Source organism: Mobula birostris, chromosome 26 (assembly GCF_030028105.1).
Source record: "Mobula birostris isolate sMobBir1 chromosome 26, sMobBir1.hap1, whole genome shotgun sequence".
Classification (NCBI taxonomy): Eukaryota; Metazoa; Chordata; class Chondrichthyes; order Myliobatiformes; family Myliobatidae; genus Mobula; species Mobula birostris.
The window spans coordinates 26074771-26094022 of record NC_092395.1 but is presented as its reverse complement, the minus strand read 5'-3'; the positions used below and the strand labels follow the sequence as shown (position 1 = coordinate 26094022).

Sequence of the window (19252 nt, the reverse complement as noted above, 5' to 3'; positions counted from 1 at the left end):
CAAGATATTGATATACTGGCAATCTTATGCCCTCACTAACAAGAAGTCTTATTTCATAATTTACTGGCATAATTTACATATTACTATTTATGGTGCAACTGTAATGAAAACCATTTCCCCCAGAATCAATAAAGTATGACTATGACTATGACTAAGTCAGCTAAGAGGCAACCACATTGGCCAGACTGGAGAAAAGTAACAGATTTCCTTCTCTTGTCACTATTGGCCCAGATGGGATTTGTGACAATTCAGTCGGTTCATGGTCATTACTTGATTTTTATGCCAGATTAGCTGAATTTAAATTCCAAGCTGCAGTGGTGGAATAGCCTAGTAGGTTTGCCTTTATAGTGCTGCATCCCAGGTCCCACACAACAGTAACTTGCTAGAGAATAAAGAAGGCGAACAGTAGATCATTCAACAGCCTGTGCATGTGCCAACGTTCTGTGAGATCTTGGCTGATCTATTGCCTCAGCACCAACTTCACTTTCATAAACACAGGACTCTCAGTCAGACACTAGACTGATTCAGAGACAGAGTAGTAGGTCTGGTCAGAGACCGCTTAAAGAAGGAGAAGCAGGAATTCCATAGCTTATGACCTTGGCGCCCGAAGGCATGGCTGCTGCTAGTGGGTGATGAGGGTCAGTGGTTGTCTTGAGGCTAGAACCGGAGGGGCACAATGATCTTTGGTAGATGGAGCCCTGAATCAGATTGTAGAAGTAGGGAGGGAACATTGCACATGGATAGACTCAAACATATAGATGAGAATTTTGGAAATGAGACATGGCTTTAACAGGAGCCAATGTGTCAATGAGCACGAGCGTAAAGGGCAATCGGGACTTGGTGATAGTTAAGTAAGACACAGGCAGCAGAAAAGATGAAGTTGAGAAATAAATGGAGAACTGGTCAGGAGTGAGAGTACTGTATGATGTCCCATTTGTAACGTGTTGCATGTAGGGCAGCTACCGTCATTGAGTAGAACACAGACTAACACAAAATTGACTGAATCTAGCTAACTTATTTTGATGGTGTTTGTTAGGAAAAGAGGGTTGGCCCCAGGATCTGCAAACTAACTCAGTCCTAAGGTTGGCATTGTTGAGGTAGTGATTGACCGCTGTTTGAGACATTACCTCTGTGTCAGGTCTTTGCAAGAGCACCCCAGTTAGTCCTACTTACCTAATTTGTCCCTGTAATGCTGCACATGTTTTCCTGCAAGTACATATCCAATTCTCCTGTGAAAATTCCCATTTTATTTTAATCATAACAGCTGACACTGTTCCTCTTTAAAAATTAAACAAAATGCTAAATTCCTCCTTACTGTACTTGGTTCATTGACTGTTTGTTCAGAATGTAGTGGGGGTTTCAGCCTCCACACGTCTTTTTGGGATTGAGGTCTAGACCTACACAACCCACTGAATGGAAAGATTTTTTCTCATCTACCCTCTAGCTTGTCTATCAATTATTTTAAGGATGTGATTATGCTGGAGAAGGTGCAGAGGACATAAAACAAGATGTTCTGTGGACTGGAGCATTTTAATATAGGAGAGAGAGGTTGGTTGTTTTTATTTGGATTGCTGAAAAGTTGTTTCTATTCTTTGGAACAGATAAAACTAAGGCATGACATGATATTATGAAGGGGATAGACAGAATCGTCTGTAAAAATTCTTTATCATATGGTAGTTTGACTAAGAAGGCATAGGTTCAAGGTGAAAAGTTCTTATCTACTCAGTCAATTCTTCTTACAATTTTATTACCTCATTTTCTCCTGGCAAAACAAACCCAGTTTATTTCTGGCCATTAATCAAACTCTTTCAATCCAGTCAACATGATGAATCTCCTCTACACTCTCTAATAACCATGATACTGATAACCACTCTCTGACACACTGTCATGATAACCACTGGCGATTTTAACATGAAAGTGGATTGGGAAAACCAGGTCAGTACTTGACCTCAAGAGAGAGAATTTGTAGAATGTCTAAGGGATGGCTTTTTAGAACAGCTTGTTGTTGAGCCCACTAGGGGATCGGCTGTACTGGATTGGGTGTTGTGCAATGATCCAGAGATGATAAGAGAGCTTAAAGTTAAGGAACCCTTAGGGAACAGTGATCACAATATGATCAAGTTCACTTTGAAATTTGAGAAGGAGAAACTAAATTACAATGTGTTGGTATTTCAGTGGCATAAAGGAAATTACAAAGGCATTAGAGGGGAACTGGTCAAGGTTGTATGGAAAAGGACACCAGCAGGAAGGACAGCAGAGCAGCAATGGCTGGAGTTTCTGTGAAAAGTGAGGGAAATGCAAGACAAATATATTCCAAATAAGAAGAAATTTTTGAATGGAAGGAGGATACTACCATGGCTGACAAGTGAAGTCAGAGCCAAAGTAAAAGCAAAAGGGAGTGCATACAAGGAAGCCAATGATAGTGGGAAGATAGAGAATTGGGAAGCTTTTAAAAAGTTGCAGAAGGAAACTAAGAAGGTCATTAGGAAGGAAAAGATAAATTATGAAAGGAAGCTGATGACTAGTTTCAAAGAAGATACTAAAAGCTTTTTTAAGTATATAAAGGGTAAAAGAGTGTTGAGGGTAGATATAGGACCAATAGAAAATGATGTTGGAGATATTGTAATGAGAGATGCAGAGATGGCAGAGGAACTGAATGTATTTTGCTTCAGTCTTCACAGTGGAAGACATCTGCAGTATACCGGACATTCAAGAGTGTCAGGGAAGTGAAGTTTGTGCAGTGACAATTACAAATGAGAAGGTGTACAGGAAGTTTAATGGTCTGAGGGTGGATAAAACTCCTGGACCTGATGGAATGCACCCTCGGGTACTGAAGGAAGTAGCTGGAGAGATTGCAGAGGCATTAACAATAATCTTTCAAGAATCGATAGATACTGGCATTTTACCAGATGACTGGAAAATTGCAAATGTTACTCTGCTATTTAAGAAGGGTGGGAGGTAGCAGAAAGGAAACTATAGACCTGTTAGCCTGACATCAGTGGTTGGAAAGTTGTTGGAATCGATTGTTAGGGATGAGATTATGGAATACCTGGAGGCACATGACAAGATAGGCCAAAGCCAGCATGGTTTCCTGAAAGGAAAATCCTGCCTGACTAACCTACTGCAATTTTTTGAAGAAATTACAAGCAGGGTAGACAAAGGAGATGCAGTAGATGTGGTGTACTTGGATTTTCAGAAGGCCTTTGACAAGGTGCCACACATGAGACTGCTTAGCAAGTTAAGATCCCATGGAATTAGAGGAGAGTTACTAGCATGGGTGGAGCATTGGCTGATCAGCAGAAAACAGAGAGTGGGAATAAAGGGATCCTATTCTGGCTGACTGCCGGTTACCAGTGGAGTTCCACAGGGGTCGGTGTTGGGACCGCTGCTTTTTACGATGTATGTCAATGATTTGGAATATGGGATTAATGGATTTGTGGCTGAATTTGACGATGATACAAAGATAGGTGAAGGAGTGGGTAATGTTGAGGAAACAGAGAGCCTGCAGAGAGACTTAGATAGTTTAGGGGAATGGGTGAAGAACTGGCAAATGAAATAGAGAGTTGGAAAGTGTATGGTCATGCACTTTGGTGGAAGAAATAAATGGGCAAACTAGTATTTAGATGGGGACATAATTCAAAATGCAGAGAAGCAAAGGGACTTGGGAGTCCTTGTGCAAGATATCCTAAAGGTTAACCTCCAGGTTGAGTCAGTTGTGAAGAAGGCGAATGTAATGTTGGCATTCATTTCTGGAAGAATAGAATATAAGAGCAGGGATGTGATGTTGAGGCTCTATAAGGCACGCGTGAGACCATACTTGGAGTATTGTGTGCAGTTTTGGGCTCCTTATTTTGGAAAGGATAAAATGACATTGGAGAGGGTTCACAGAAGATTCACAGAAAGGTTCCAGGAATGAAAGGGTTACCGTATGAGGAACGTCTGGCAGCTCTTGGGCTGTATTCCCTGAAGTTCAGGAGAATGAGGGGGGATCTTATAGAAACATTCGAATGTTAAAAGGTCTGAACAGATTAGATATGGCAAAGTTATTTCCCATGGTAGGGGAGTCTAGGACAAGAGGGTACGACTTCAGGATTGAAGGACGTCCATTCAGAACTGAGATGCGGAAAAATTACTTTAGTCAGAGGGTGGTAAATCTGTGAAATTCGTTGCCACGAGTGGCTGTTGAGGCCAAATCATTGGGTGCATTTAAGGCAGAGCTAGATAGGTTCTTGATTAGCCAGGGCATCAAAGGGTATGGGGAGAAGGCAGGGAAGTGGTGATGACTGGGAGAATTGGATCAGCTCACAATTGAATGGCTGAGCAGACTTGATGGGCCGAATAACCTGCTCCTATATCTATTAGATGGTCTTTGCCACTCCATCTACCTGTGTTGCAACTTTTAGGGCTCTATAGACCTGAACACTAAGGTTCCTCAGTTGATCAACGTTCCTCAGCAACCTATCATTTACTGCATATGCCCTACCCATATTTAACTTCACAAAATACATTGCCTTAGACCTGTTGGGTTAAATTCCATCTGGCCAACTTTCCATCTGATTTATATCCTGCTGTAGCCTTAGACTACATGACATCTATAAACTTAATAATCACACCTTCTTGATTCACATCCAAGTTTTAACAATAAAGGCTGCACCACCAATCACAGTGATAGAGTACGGATCACAGACTCACATGCAGAAATGTATCCTTCCACCATAAGCCTCTGCCTCCTATCATCAACCCAGTCTGGGATCCAATTAGATAGCTTACCTTGGCTCCCTTGTAACCTCTATACAGGCCTGACACAGATTCTAGAACAAATTTCGCAAATGGCAAGTTAATAGAGATGTAATCACACGGTTTAAGAACCCAGAGTGAGAGGAAACAGGGAACTACTGGTCAGTTAGCCTGACATCAGCAGTAGGGATGAGATGTATTTAGACTTTCAGAAGGACACATGGAAGATAATTAAATAAAACTGATGCACATAGAATAGGGGATAGAATGCTGGTGCAGACTGAGGACTCACTGATGAACAGAAAACAACAGAAGGTAGGGTCATTTTCCAGCTAGGGCGCTGCGATTAGGTGGGTGGGGGGGGGGTCAAGGTGATTGGTAATGGAGCCTCTGGTGCTCACAATCTATATCAATGAATCGGATAACAGGACTAATTACAATAGATCCACATTTTCACATGAGACAAAGCTGAATGTGAGAAGGCAGAAAGGCTTCAGATGCATATGAACAAGGATGTGGCAGATGGGACATCAGGAGCTTCCTACACTGTGACAGGTTTAAAGGTCAGAGGGACCAGAGTGCACTTGAATATCTGAAAATTAATGTGTGGTTACTGGAAGCTGGTAGGAAGGAGAATTGTACATTAGCTTTTATTACAAGAGGAGTTGAGTACATGAGTAAAACTTTCCTGTTGCAATTATATTAGGCCCTGTTGAGACAACACTTGGAATATTACACACAGGTTGTTTGCTCTCTATGACGGACCTGTGATAGAATATAACAGATCTTCAGAGAGCATGGGGGTTTGAATACAGAGAGATTAAGGACTCTCTGGTTTTCAAAGAATGTGAGATGATCTCACTGAAACCTATAAAATTCCTATAGCACTTAATAGGGTGAGGGCAGTAATGATGTTCCAACAAGTATAAGAACGGGAGAAGACCAAGGCCTCCTCTACTGTGCAACACCATTTTCTTGCTTCATCCCTATTTTCCTTAATTCTTCTAATACCCTGAAATCTACTGACCTTGGTTTTGAATGAAATAAATGACTGAGCCTCTGGCTCACTCTGGTTAAGGAAGTCCACAACCCTTTGAGTGAATATATTTTAATAGCCTTGCTGTTAATTTGAGACTACAACCCTGGATCTGTCTCAGCAGCTGGAAGAAGCATCCTCCGCATATCCACCCTGTCAAGCTGTCTCAGAATTTAATGACTTTCAATGAGGTCATTTCTCATTCTTCTAAACTCCAGAGAGCAGACACCTGGCCTACTCAATCTTTTCTCATATGTCAGACCTGCCATCTCAGGAACTAGCCTGTGCACCCTCCACAGCAAGTACACAATACTGTAGGTGTGGTCCTATGTTTACTCAAATACCCATACAATAATAGTTAGGATATCTGGAATCAGGCTTTAAGTCATAGAATAAAAAGTCAGGCATTCGGGACTGAAAAAGGGTTATGTATCAGTGGAATTCTCTACTTAAAGAGGGCTCAGAAACCGAGCTTATTAAGGCTTTTGAATACAAAGGGATTCAAGGGACATGGGGTTAGTGGAGAAAAGCTGGGTAAAACATCAGCCATAATCTTATTGAACAAAATAGCTAGCACAAGCCTCCTCCCGTCTGTTTTATGGATCCTGGAGAAACAGCCTACCAACTAGTAACCACAAGAACAGTGTTTCAGTTGTGAAAGCAGTTATTGGAAACTTCTGCTCTGCTATTGGACCCACCTGTTACATTTAAATGGTGATCTCATTCTTTTGAATGTGGTTCTCACTCCTGTGGAAAGCTAGGGATGCTTGAATGATCACTTTATTTGAATGATTTAATGTTTAATTAACTGTTTATATCCAAATGTGTTCTAATTACCTTTGTATACTTGTTATTTAATTATTTAAATATTGTTGACTTAAAGGTTATTGAGAAGGTTTTGATAAAAGCTGGTTATTCCTGGGAATGGGGCTTGCCTGAAGTCAATTTGTTGCTGGTTTTTCTGCCTCTTAGGTGCGAAGGGTTAGTTCTCTACATCCAGGAAAAAGTCCAGGTGGTGGGGACTGCAGGCACCAAATTCAGAAAGCAGATGGGGTTTTGACCAATATATCAAGAGTGCTTGCATATGAATTTGCTGAAAGAAATAAAAGTATAAGTGTGAATTTCATATTAAGATATTGATAATTCATTTCTTATACTTGCTTATCTAACAATACTAATACAGCAAAGAAAGACCAGGGGTCAGAAGCACTTTCATCCCTCGAGATCAATCCATCATTCAGGTATTTTCATTCCAGTTGCTTTAACTCCATGTTAAAGGCAAAGGGAAGCAAAGGTAAGTTGTTGTAGGGTTACAGGGACACAGGAGAAAGGAAGGGGACACCAGGATTGCCATCATGGGAAATGACATGGACCCAATGGATTAAACATTCCCCTGTATCATTATAAGAGCAGAGGTGTTCTGCAAAGTAATTTATTTTTTCCAGTTTAGACAACACCACATGATGAGTACAAATGCAATATAATGCAAATGGAAGAAGCGCAAGTGAATTGTTGCTTTGGTTGGAAGGAGTGTTTGGCTCCCTGGAAAGTGTGAAGGGAAGAGATAAGATGGCACATGTTGCTTCTCTTGCAATTGCATAGGAAGATATGACATTGGTGAAGATGAAAGTGTGAAGCAAGGAATTGTCCCTGGAAAAAAGAGGAGAGAGGGACACATGTCTGCTGCTGGTACCTCACTGAATGTGGAGGAAATTATGGAGCATGGTATAATGAATGTGGAGGCTTATGAGATAAAAGGAGAGGTCAAGAAAGACCCTATCCTTTCTCTGGGTGGGAAAACAGGGCTGAAAGCTTATGCGTGGGAAAAGACTAGGCTGGTGACTATCCTTGGGATTCACTACTGAATTCAAAATTTCATGAATTTCTTGATCTATTTCTTTCCAGACCAGGGCATCACAAATAAGATCAGCATTTGTGGTCTATCTGTAACTTATCTTTAGAGGGCGCCAGTGAGCCATCTGCTTGAACTGTGGAGATAGTCTCGCCAACAGGCAGAAAGTTCTTTGCTAAACTTCTCTCAGCAATAACCAATCCTTACAGTTTGTAGCAGAACTGGCCAGGTCTGAAGTAAAGGCATCAACTTGTAATACAGTTTGCTTCTTTCCACAAATGCTGCCTTGGCTTTTCACTATTCTTATTTCTTTCAAATTTCCAACGAAAGGTGTATTCTATATTCCATTGTTCTAGCTTTGTTTTCTTCTGTTTACACCACCCAAAGTCCAGCTGCCTTTATCACCTTCCCTTGGCCCAGGTGTCATTGCTATCTGATGGGGTTTACCATATCACATTTTCTTTGTTCTTTCCGCTAAATTCTTGATTCATGTAGCAATTTTGATGCAATTGATTAGCTTGCTGAAGCTAGTTAACCATCAACTACATTTGGTGCCCACTGTATTATGTATAGGAGTGGATTTTTTGTGCATAGAACTGCCGCTCACTGGATGTTTTCACTTTTGTTTTTCGCACCAGACTCTGTAAACTCTAGAGACTGCTGTACATGAAAACCTCAGGAGTCCAGCAGTCTCTAAGAGACTCAAACCACCCTGCCTGGCACCAACAATCATTCCACGGTTCAAATCATTTAGATCACATTTCTTCCCTATTCTGGTGTTTGGTCTCTTGACCACGTTTGCATGCTTTTATGCATTGAGTTGCTGCCATGTGATTGGTTAATTAGATAATTGCATAAATGAACAGGTGTACCTAATAAAGTGGCCACTGAGTGTATATTGCTATGAATTTGAAAGCATATAAAGCAGATGGGTGAACACGGCAGATTCCCAACCTTCTTTAAGAAGATTTAGTAACCATTAATGAGAATATTCTGATGTATTCAATGGTTATTCAGTGTAACTTCTACAACAATCATTAAGCAATTTGATTATCTGCCAAGAGCATTAGATTACTAATCCATAATTTAACCACAACTCTGCCATTCCTTGCTCAGTATAAAGCCAAACCAAGATGCCCCAGTCATAGGTCCAGAGAACATCCATCTAATTTGTAATTTAATCAATTTCTTCCAAGAAACTGGTTTGTCATTTATCTTCTTCTCCCTAAATAAGAGGTTATTGACTAGGTGAACTTGAAACCATTTTTAGAACTCAAGTTGCATCAAGAGGTCGTTGGTGGGGTGGGACGGTAGCATAGTAGTTAGAATAACACTGTTACAGACCCTGGTTCAATTCCTGTCATTCTCTCTAAGGAGTTTGTATGTTCTCCCCGTGGCCACACGGGTTTCCTCCAGGTTCCTCCCACTTTCCAAAGATATACACATTACTAGGTTAATTGGGCAATGTGGTCTCATTGGGATAGAAAAGCCTGTTGCCATGCTGTATCTCTAAATCTGCATTGAGGTGCAGAGGGATTTTGTTACCTGGATTTAAATTCTGTGATAGTTAAAAGCAAAATGACTGCAGCTGCTGGAAATCAGCAATTAAAAGATATTGTTGGAAACACTCTGCAAGACACACAGCACTTGTGGAGCTGGAGAATATCCTGGAATGCTGGTTCAGCTTGTCTCTCTATTTCCTGCATTGTCTGTTCATAATTCTATTTCTGTACATTCTCACATTTTGGACCAATTAGACTCAGTCAGAATTAGAAAGTAGTAACAGTGTTGTGAGGGCAGGGTGTTCGATGTACTCTACATGCATTTTATCAGAGCTTTTGAAAAGGATCACAAAGGTAAAAGCTCTTAGGATTCCAGAGAATGGCAAACTGGATCTAAAATCAGGACACTAAAAGTAATTAACAGGTGATTTTGTGAATGGAAGGCACACACCACTGAGCTTCTCCAGGGTGGAGTACTGAATCCCTCAGCTTTAGTAACGTACTGATTTAGATCTAATGGGGGCACAATAAAGAAGTTTGTAGGTGACATAAAAATTGGTCAGATGGGTAGGTGTGGACAGTCTGATTCCCCTGGACAAAAAAAAATACAGCCTTCTGGATAAACTTAATCCAGAAGAGTGAAATAATTCATCCGGGAGACGCAACATGGAATATATAATAAATGGGAGAATATTAAATAGTGTAGAGGAACTGGGGGAATCAAAAACAGGTTTATTATCGTTGACGTGTTGTGAAATTTGTTGTTTTGCAGCAGCAGTACAGTACAATTCATAAACAATTACCGTAAGTTAGAATGATAAAAAATAAGTCCTGTAAAAAAAAGAGAACAATACAGTGAGGTCATGTTCATGGACTGTTCAGAGATCTGACCGCAGAGAAGGGGAAAGTATATTCTTAAAGTATTGAGTGTGTATCTTCAGGCTCCTGTACTCCTCTCTGATTGCAGTAATGAGAAAAGGATCCGTCCTGGATGGTGAAATGTCTTTACTGATGGATGCTGCCTTGTTGAGACATTGTCTTTTGAAGGCATCCTTGATGGTGGCCACAATGGAACTTGCTTAGTTTACAACCCTATAGGATTTTTTTTCTGATCCTGTGCACTGGAGCCTCCATACCAGGCTGTCATGCAGGCAGCCAGAATGCACTCCATGGCGCATCGGTAGAAATTTGCACGTGTCTTTGGTGACATAGCAAATCTCCTCAAACTCCAAGTGAAATATAGCTGCTGCCGTGCCTACCTTATAATTGCATTAATGTTGGGCCCGGATAGATGCTGACACCCAGAAACCTGAAGCTGTTCACCCTTTCCATTGCAGACCTTGATGAGGACTAGTACAGTATGTTGTTCTCCCGTCTTCCCCTTCCAAAAATCCACAATCAACTCTTTGGTCTTACTGACATTGAGTGTTCTTAATGAGAACCCTAGGGTTTATGTGTCCATATCTTTAAAATTAGCAGGACAGGTCAATAACATAACTGAAAAAGAAACTTTTTATTAGCAAGGAGGAGATGCTGGAACTGCATACAACACGAAGCTTTACTTCGGCATATGCCATTACAGAAAATTGCAATGGAGAGTTTGCAGTGGAGATTTATGAAGATGTCGCCAGGACAGAAACAATGCGGCTTTGTTGGAAAGAGGCAGAGTGACTTTCCGTGCAACAGTGATGGCCAAGGTATTGAAAATTAATAAGGGCCTAGGCATAGTGAATAGAAAGGATCTATTTTCAATAGCAGAGGGGTCTAAAAGCAAGAGCCATAGATTTAAAGTAATTGGTGTGTTGAGAGGGGAGATCCTTTCATTCAGAGCGTGGTATGAGTTTGACAGTCACTGCCTGAAAAGGTGGTATAGGCAGAAAAGAAACTTGAACAGGACCATGATGTGGCCTGCAGAGGGGTACGGACGTAGTGTCTAAAGATGGTTATGCTGAATCAGCTCTTTTTGAACAACACGTTTACTATGTTGCACCCGGCAGCCTACAGTAGAAATTTTCTATGATTCTAGTCTATGAAAAGTTAGTGTATTTTACAGATTTCAACAAGGACTGCACCAGTAAAGTACATCATTGGCTTTCAAATATTCAACTGACCCTGGGATGTAAGAGTTTTTCATTTAGGAGAAAGAGCACAGGAACAGGGTCTTTGGCTCATCAAATCTATGCAAACCATCAGGCATCTATTGTTGCATTAATCCTAACCTAACCCATTTTATTCACCACACATTCCCATAAACTAGCCCTACTACACTGATTCTCCCATTCACCTGCACATGAGGGATAACCTATTGACACCAGTTAACCTACCAACCCACACATTTTCAGAACGCAGGAGAAAAATCTGAGCACCCAAACGAAACCCAAGCAATTGCAAGGAGATGTAAACTCCACACAACACTGGAGATCAGAATTTTACCTGGGCTGCTACAGCCATGAGGCTGTAGATCTACCGGTGTCCCACACATTTATATTTTTCACTAGCTGTCTTCTCTAGGTCAGGTTTCAAGCGACACCTCATCAAGCAGAGGAGTTGGTAACGTCACAGAGTACAGCAAAGGAAACAAATGTTAACTGAAAATATTTTTAATCTACAATTCCTTATAAACAAAAGGATGACACAAAATTTATGACACAGAAAGCTCAGAGAGAGGGAGATAGAGAGTGGCTTGGGGAGAGATAAGGCAGTACACATATAGCAACCAGCTCCCTTTTCAAGGGAGATGCAAACTCAGATAATGGGTCCAAGTCAATAAAAGTCCACATCCCACAAAAACAAGTAAACATCCGGCACTGCAGGAGAAAAAGGCAAGTTCTATTTCCGCCAGCATCAAACACTCCAAGAATAGATATGAAAGAGTTTGGATGAGCAGTCAAATACCCCCAGCAAGGGTCAACTTGAGTCAGACATGGAGGACAGCTCACTATGTATTGTCCCGTCAAACATCTCCCAAACAGGACTGGACAGAAACTAAAGTTCCACCTAAGATGTGCCTTCAAACACCCCAGCAGACGGATAACACAAATTAGACTCAGACCAAGTTTCCTTAGAGAGGGCATCTCCTTGGTCTCATCAGTCTGGGTTTAGATTAGGTTATGAGAACACTCAGTCCTCTTTTATTGCCATTTAGGAATGCATACATGCATTAAGAAATGATACAATGTTTAGCACAGTTCATCTGATTGTAATATCCTCCCTTACCACACCCATCATAGCGACAGAGTGGATGGAAGTAGGTAAGAACCCTCCCTATCTAGGGCTGGTCGAAAGGCCAGCAGATGACGAGCCCTGCTTACTCAGAGCTCAGTCACCGTCACTCTGTGGCCTTGGATAATGCTTGACCTTGTCCTGTTTCCTTGCTTTCTGGTTACCAGCTCCAGCTCCTTGAGTCCAGGATTAGTGTCAGGGTCCCTGTAGCTGCTCTTCTGGAAACAGACCCAGTCACCCGTCACCTGCTGACCGTGTTGTTGGCAGAGGTCAGCGGCGATGTCCTGAGAGTCCACGGCCAGCAGCTCCACCAGAGTCTGGAGAGGGTAGCGACAGTTGCGGCAACTATAACCGTGGCTAAATGCACGAAGCAATCGGTGTCGGAGCATCGAGATGTGTCGATAGATGGCACAGCTCTCCAGGAAGGGCAGGCGACGCACCACGCGCAGGCAGCGCACGTAGTTCCCCTCGGCCAAGGCGTGGTTAATGGAAAACGCCAACTTCATCTCAGGCGAGTCTTGGATGCGGGCAGGCAACTGCAAGGCACGATGCAAAGCTTTATCCGATCCTGGGGACGCAAGACAGAGTCTGTGCACACTGTGCCAGAGGGGCTCTAGGCTCACATCTCTACCAACAACCCCTCCCTACCCCACTCCTTCCCTCCCAATTGCTTCCTTCTTCTCCACCCCCTCCCCAGGGAGTCTGGGCTCACATCTCACCCACTGACCCTTCCTCTCAATCCCTCCACAAGTCCGCTTCTACTCACCCTACCATGTCTTTGACCTGAAATGTTAACCGTTTCTCTCTCCATAGATGCTGCTCGACCTGCTGAGTGTTTCCTGAATTTTTGGATTTATTTTAGATTTCTGAAATGTTTTATTTCATTTTCCATTCTCCCTTCCTCACCACACCCCATGACTCACATCTGAAATAACCCCCATCTCCATTCCTTGCATACACACCCCGCCCGCACCAATCCCCTACTACCCCTCCTCATACTGTCGACCCCACCCCCTCCCTCTCCACAACTCCCACCAACCTGCATGCTGTTTATCACACCCCCACCCATCTCCCCTCCCTGGCCTCCCTTCTACATACACATCCCTCCTCCCCTACAACCACTCACCCACCTGCCCACTCCCTCCCCTCAACACAGACTGTAGAAGCATTGCACTTTTGCTAAAGGGGAACATCACGGCAGTAGAGAGAGATGAAATTATTGAAGGATCATCCAGTGAGGCTTTATGATGGAGCTGAGAAATGAGAAGGGGCTGGTCACTTGGGGTTATTGCATGGGCCGCAATTAGTTAACGGGAATTCAAGAAACAAACATGCAGGGAGATTGTGCAGATGGGCTTGTCATAGTAGGGGATTTTAAATTTCCTGCCATAGGCTGGGACTGCTATTAAGTTCAGGGCATAGATGGGTGGAATGTAAGTGTGCTCTGGAAAGTTTCCCCAGGCAATATGCACTGAATTGCCATTTTATTAGGTATACCTGTACATGCGGCTCATTAATGCAAAAATCTAATCAGCCAATCTTATTTATTTATTTAACAATACGGCACAGAATTGGCCCTTTGAGCCACCGATCCCAGCAGCCCCAATTAACCCTAACCTAATCGTGCGACAATTTACAATGATCAATTAATCTACCTGGTATGTCTCTGGACTGTTGGAGGAAACCAGAGCACCAGGGAGAACCCACACATTTCACAGGGAGGACGTAGTCTCCCTACAGAATCGTGTTGGAATTGAACTCAGCAATGCCCTGAGCTATAATAGCGTCATGCTAACCGCTACACTACCGTGACAGCAACTCAACGCATGGTCTAGAGGTTCAGATGTTCAGACCACACATCAGAACGGAGAACAAATGCGATCTAAGTGACTTTGACTGTGACATGACTGTTGGTGTCAGATGGGGTGGTTTGTGCATCTCACAAACTGCTGAACTCCTGGGATTTTCACGCACAACAGTCTCTTAAGAGTTTACAGAGAATGGTGCAAAAATTTTTAAAAATCACCCAGTGAGCAGCAGTTCTGTGGGCAAAAATGCCCTGTTATTGAGAGGTCAGAGGAGAATGGCCAGACAGGTTCAAGTTGAGAGAAAGGTGACGCTAACTCAAATAATCACGCTTTCCAGCATTGGTGTGTAGAAGAGCATTGCTGAACTCACACTACATCAAACCTGAACATAAACGGGCTACAGCAGCAGAAGACCACAAACATATACCCAGAGGCCCTTATTACGCACAGTAGGCACCTAATAAAATGGCCACCGAGTTTATAGAGGATCCCACCAGGGAGAGGGCAAAGCTTGGATAATAGGGTGGGGCAAGTGATTGAGATGACCAATGAGGGATTATTGATCAGTTTTAAAGTAGCTATGGAAAGACCAGACACATAGGAGCAGAATTATACCATTAAGCTATGAAAGGGACAGAACTCTTTCACATGTTCAGGTCTAAACTGGGACAAGAGGAATTTGGAAAGTATGAGAAAGTAGCTTGCCAAGGTTGATTGGAGCAGCATGTTTGTGGGCAAAGAGACCACAGGCAAGTGGGAGCTTTTTAAAAGTGAGAAAGCGAGAACTCAAGGCCTGCATGTTCCTCTTAAGAGTGAAGGGCCACAAGCAAGGAACCCTGGATCATACAAGATACCGAAGCCCTGGCCAGGATAAAGGAGGCAAGGGTCAGGTACGGGCAGCTGGGATCAAGCAAATCCGTGGAGAAGAATAGGGGTTGCAGGAGTAAACTCAAAAAGGAAATCAGGAGAGCAAAAAGGGGGCATGAGACAGCTTTGGCAGAGAAGACTACAAGAATCCAAAGAGATTTTATAAGTATATTTAGAGAAAAAATTACCAGGGAGAGAATGGGACCCTCAAAAAAACAGAGGACATCCATGTGTGCAATGACACAAGATGGCAAGGTCTTCAATGTATATTCCTCCTCTGTTTTTACCCTGGAGAAAAGATGTGAAGATTTGGGAATTAGGGAAGGTTAATGGGCATTGGGCATAGACCACATTACAGCAGAGGAGTTGCTGACATCTTAACACGTAGGAAGATCGACAGAGATTTGCAGCTGTATAGGACCCTGGTCAGACCCTACTTAGGAGTACTGTGCTCAATTCTGGTCGCCTCACTATAGGAAGGATGTGGAAACCATAGAAAGGGTGCAGAAGAGATTTACAAGGATGTTGCCTGGATTGGGGAGCCTTATGAGAATAGGTTGGGTGAGCTCCGCCTTTTTTCCTTGGAGCGACGGAGGATGAGAGGTGACCTGATAGAAGTGTATAAGATGATGACAGGCATTGATCGTATGGATAGTCAGAGGGTTTTTCCCAGGGCTGAAATGGCTAGCACGTGAGGGCACAGTTTTAAGGTGTTTGGAAGTAGGTACAGAGGAGATATCAGGGCTAAGTTTCTTTTACACAGAGTGGTGAGTGTGTGGAATGGTCTGCCAGCAACGGTGGTGGAGGCAGATACGATAGGGTCTTTTAAGAGACTCCTGGACAGGTACATGGAGCTTAGAAAAAATAGAGGGCTATGGGTAACCCTAGGTAATTTCTCAAGTAAGGGCATGTTCAACACAGCTTTGTGGACTGAAGGGCCTGTATTGTGCTGTAGGCTTTCTATGCTATAGGGAAGACGTTATTAAACTGGACCAGGAAAAAGGTCTTAGCCTGCCAAAACTTACAAGGATGCTGCTAGGACAGGAGAGTTTTGGCAGGCTAAGACCTTTTTCCTGGAGCATAGGAGACTGAGAGGTGATCCAGCAGAGGTATATGAAATCAGTGCTTTCATCACTTCCAGTTAGGATGAAAGTTCTGTCTTTTTCCTAGTGTTTATTAGTGTCCTAGGTAAACTAATAACTTTTAAAAGACAGTTGACAGGTACACCGATACGAAAGGTTTAGGTTATGAACCAAACGCGGGTAGATGTGCTTGAATAGGCATTTTGGTCGGCATCAAGGGGATGGGCTGAAGGGCCTGTTCTGCGCTGTCTCTAGACCACCACCCCCACCCCTGCCACTCTTCCCTCCACGTACCCAGGTCGTACAGCAGTGCTAGGGCCTCGAACTCCGCCTGGTTTTTATGCTCGCCCTCGCTGTACGTGGCGAGTAGGCGGCTGAAGCACTCGCGCACCTGGGCATCGATGGAGCCGGGTTCCCTAGGCCGCGGGTGGTAGGACGGCGGGCGGCCGAGCCACAGCGGGCCGGTGAGCAGGAAGCGGAGACTCTGCTCGAGGATGGCGGCGGCCGCGTCTCCCCCGAGCCGCTGGGCGGACAGGTCCTGGCGGACGCTGCGAAGCCGGTCCATCACGAAGTCGTGGACCACGGGCCAGGGCTCGGGCTCGGGGCCGAGCTCGGCCCGCGGCACCACCTTCTCCATTAGGTGCCTCACCGTCTGCAGCAGCACGGCGGGCGGCCGCAGCTCCGCCGGGGCCACCGCCTCGCAACCCGCCGCCGGCCGCCTCCACTCCTTCACCGCCGCACCCGTCACCAGCTCCAGCCGGTGCAGCCGACCCTGCTTCTGGCGCTCGGACCGCTCCCGCTCCGGGCACATCCCAAGGCAGCGGGCAGGCCTCATCGTATCCGAGCAAGGTTTCGGGTTGGGCGGTGAGGGCATTCCCGGCGCTGAACACGGGTTGGTTCCCTACGAAGCTTCAGGCTTCAGCGCAAACCCAAGGCCCATTGCCCGTTCCCGCCCCCCAGTGGCGATAGCGGGAAGGACAGCTCTCAGCCCCCTCAGTCCTAATGCCCACCTAAATCCCCATTTCCCACTCCCTCAATCTTCATTCCCATTCAATCCCTATTGCCCACTCCCTCAATCTTCATTCCCATTTAATCCCTATTGCCCACTCCCTCAATCTTCATTCCCATTCAATCCCTATTGCCCACTCCCTCAATCTTCATTCCCATTTAATCCCTATTGCCCACTCCCTCAATCTTCATTCCCATTCAATCCCTATTGCCCACTCCCTCAATCTTCATTCCCATTTAATCCCTATTGCCCATTCCCTCAATCTTCATTCCCATTTAATCCCTATTGCCCACTCCCTCAATCTTCATTCCCATTCAATCCCTATTGCCCACTCCCTCAATCTTCATTCCCATTTAATCCCTATTGCCCACTCCCTCAATCTTCATTCCCATTTAATCCCTATTGCCCATTCCCTCAATCTTCATTCCCATTTAATCCCTATTGCCCACTCACTCAATCTTCATTCCCATTGCCCCTCCCTCTATTCCAATTTCCATTACCCTCTCCCTCAATTCTCATTTTTATGTTAATTCCCATCGCTCCTCCCTCCATTCCATTTCCATCCCAATTCTCATTGCCTGCTCCCTCAGTTCCCAATCCTATTTCATTTCTCATTTACCCCTCCTGGAATACTTATTCCTACTTCTCTCCATTCCCCCTCAATCCCCATTGCCATCTCAATCCCCTGTGGGTCCCTTCCTCAATCACCCATCGACTGCCCAGTACTTCCTTAATCCCACTATACTCACTCCTTTAATCTCTCACCATTCCCTCAATTATCTCATTACTTCATTATCGAATTCTTTTCTCACTATTTCCCCTTGCATTGATTTTCCCCCAATCGGGTAATCTTTCATAGTGAGAATTCTCCATCTCCCCCTATTTCACATTTTCATTTACACTTTTCCTAAATATTGCAGGGGATTCATGGGAGCGATTAGGAAACCAAGGCACCTGGCCCATATATCAGAATATGCAGTAAACAAATTATCGAATTTGTGGGGTTTGAGAGATGTCCAAATCGATGGATGTAGGAGACACTCCTCGAACGTGAGACCCGGACAGTTTGGGATCACCAGTTGAGAGAAATTAAATTCAGAGAGCTTTAGATTGAAATTGACAAAATTCTTGGGTTAGAAGAGATTACAGATTTAGAGAGAGATTGAAGTGATGGGGTCTGTAACCTACGTAAATTTTGCAAACTCTATTACGGTTCTTTTGAACGGGAAAGTTCCGCATTCAGTACCTGTGCCGAAAGTACACACTCCTCTTACAGATCATTTTTACTTCGTTGATAGAAATTCTCTGACCTGCCAATTCCCCAACTTTCAGATTTTATTCCTTCAAGGTTTGTTGATAGCCGGCATGAGAAACCATGAGTGTTAACCATAGAATCAGGAGACGTAGAGTCAATATGGATAGAACTGAGAAATTCTAAGGGTAGAAAGACCCTAATGGGAGTTATCTACAGGCCCCCAAACAGTAGTCTGGATGTAGGGTGTAAGTTGAATCAAGAGTTAAAATTGGCATGTCGCAAAGGTAATGCCACAGTTGTTATGGGGGATTTCAACATGCAGGTAGACTGGAGGAATCAGGTTGGTACTGAACCCCAAGAAAGGGAGTTTGTGGAGTCCCTCCGAGATGGATGCTTAGAACAGCTTGTACTGGAGCCTACCAGAGAGAACGCTATTCTAGATTTAGTGTTGTGCAATGAACCGGATTTGATCAGGGACCTCGAGGTAAAGGAGTCATTAGGAGGTAGTGACCATAATATGATAAGTTTTAATCTACAATTTGAGAGGGAGAAGGGAAACTCCGAAGTGTCAGTATTACAGTTGAACGAAGGGAACTATGGTGCTATGAGGGAGGAGCTGGCCAAAGTTCAATGGAACAATAGATGACAGTGGAACAGCAATGGCAAGTGTTTCTGGGAATAATGCGGAAGGTGCAGGATCAGTTCGTTCCAAAGAGGAAGAAAGATCCTCAGGGGAGTAAGGGGAGGCCGTGGCTGACAAGGGAAGTAATGGACAGTATAAAAATAAAAGAGAAGTATAACATAGCAAAGACGAGTGGGAAGCCGGAGGATTGGGAAGCTTTTAAAGAGCAACAGAAGGTAACTATAAAGGCAATACGTGGA

General features: G+C 43.8%; 1 protein-coding gene across 2 annotated transcripts; it reads right to left on the bottom strand.

The window, feature by feature from the left end:
* Positions 1–11687: 11687 nt before the first annotated feature.
* sac3d1 (SAC3 domain containing 1) lies at positions 11688–17045 on the bottom strand. Of its 2 annotated transcripts, none has more exons than XM_072243825.1 (2): positions 16401–17045; positions 11688–12917 (listed from the first exon to the last, which is right to left on the bottom strand). In XM_072243825.1, the coding sequence occupies exons 1-2, from the start codon at positions 16978–16980 to the stop codon at positions 12439–12441; spliced, it is 1059 nt and encodes a 352-aa protein (XP_072099926.1). In that variant the 5' UTR covers positions 16981–17045; the 3' UTR covers positions 11688–12438. The 2 variants fall into 2 exon arrangements, with proteins under 2 accessions (XP_072099926.1, XP_072099927.1); XM_072243826.1 differs by having other exon boundaries at positions 11688–12885; positions 16498–17045.
* Positions 17046–19252: the final 2207 nt, after the last annotated feature.

Excerpts from the sequence above, each read along its gene's own strand:
- sac3d1 (XM_072243825.1), bottom strand. The coding sequence starts at position 16,980 with ATGCCCTCACCGCCCAACCCGAAACCTTGCTCGGATACGATGAGGCCT. Across the intron at positions 12,918-16,400 it reads AGCACTGCTGTACGACCTGG|GATCGGATAAAGCTTTGCAT; the intron begins GTACGTGGAGGG and ends TTGCGTCCCCAG.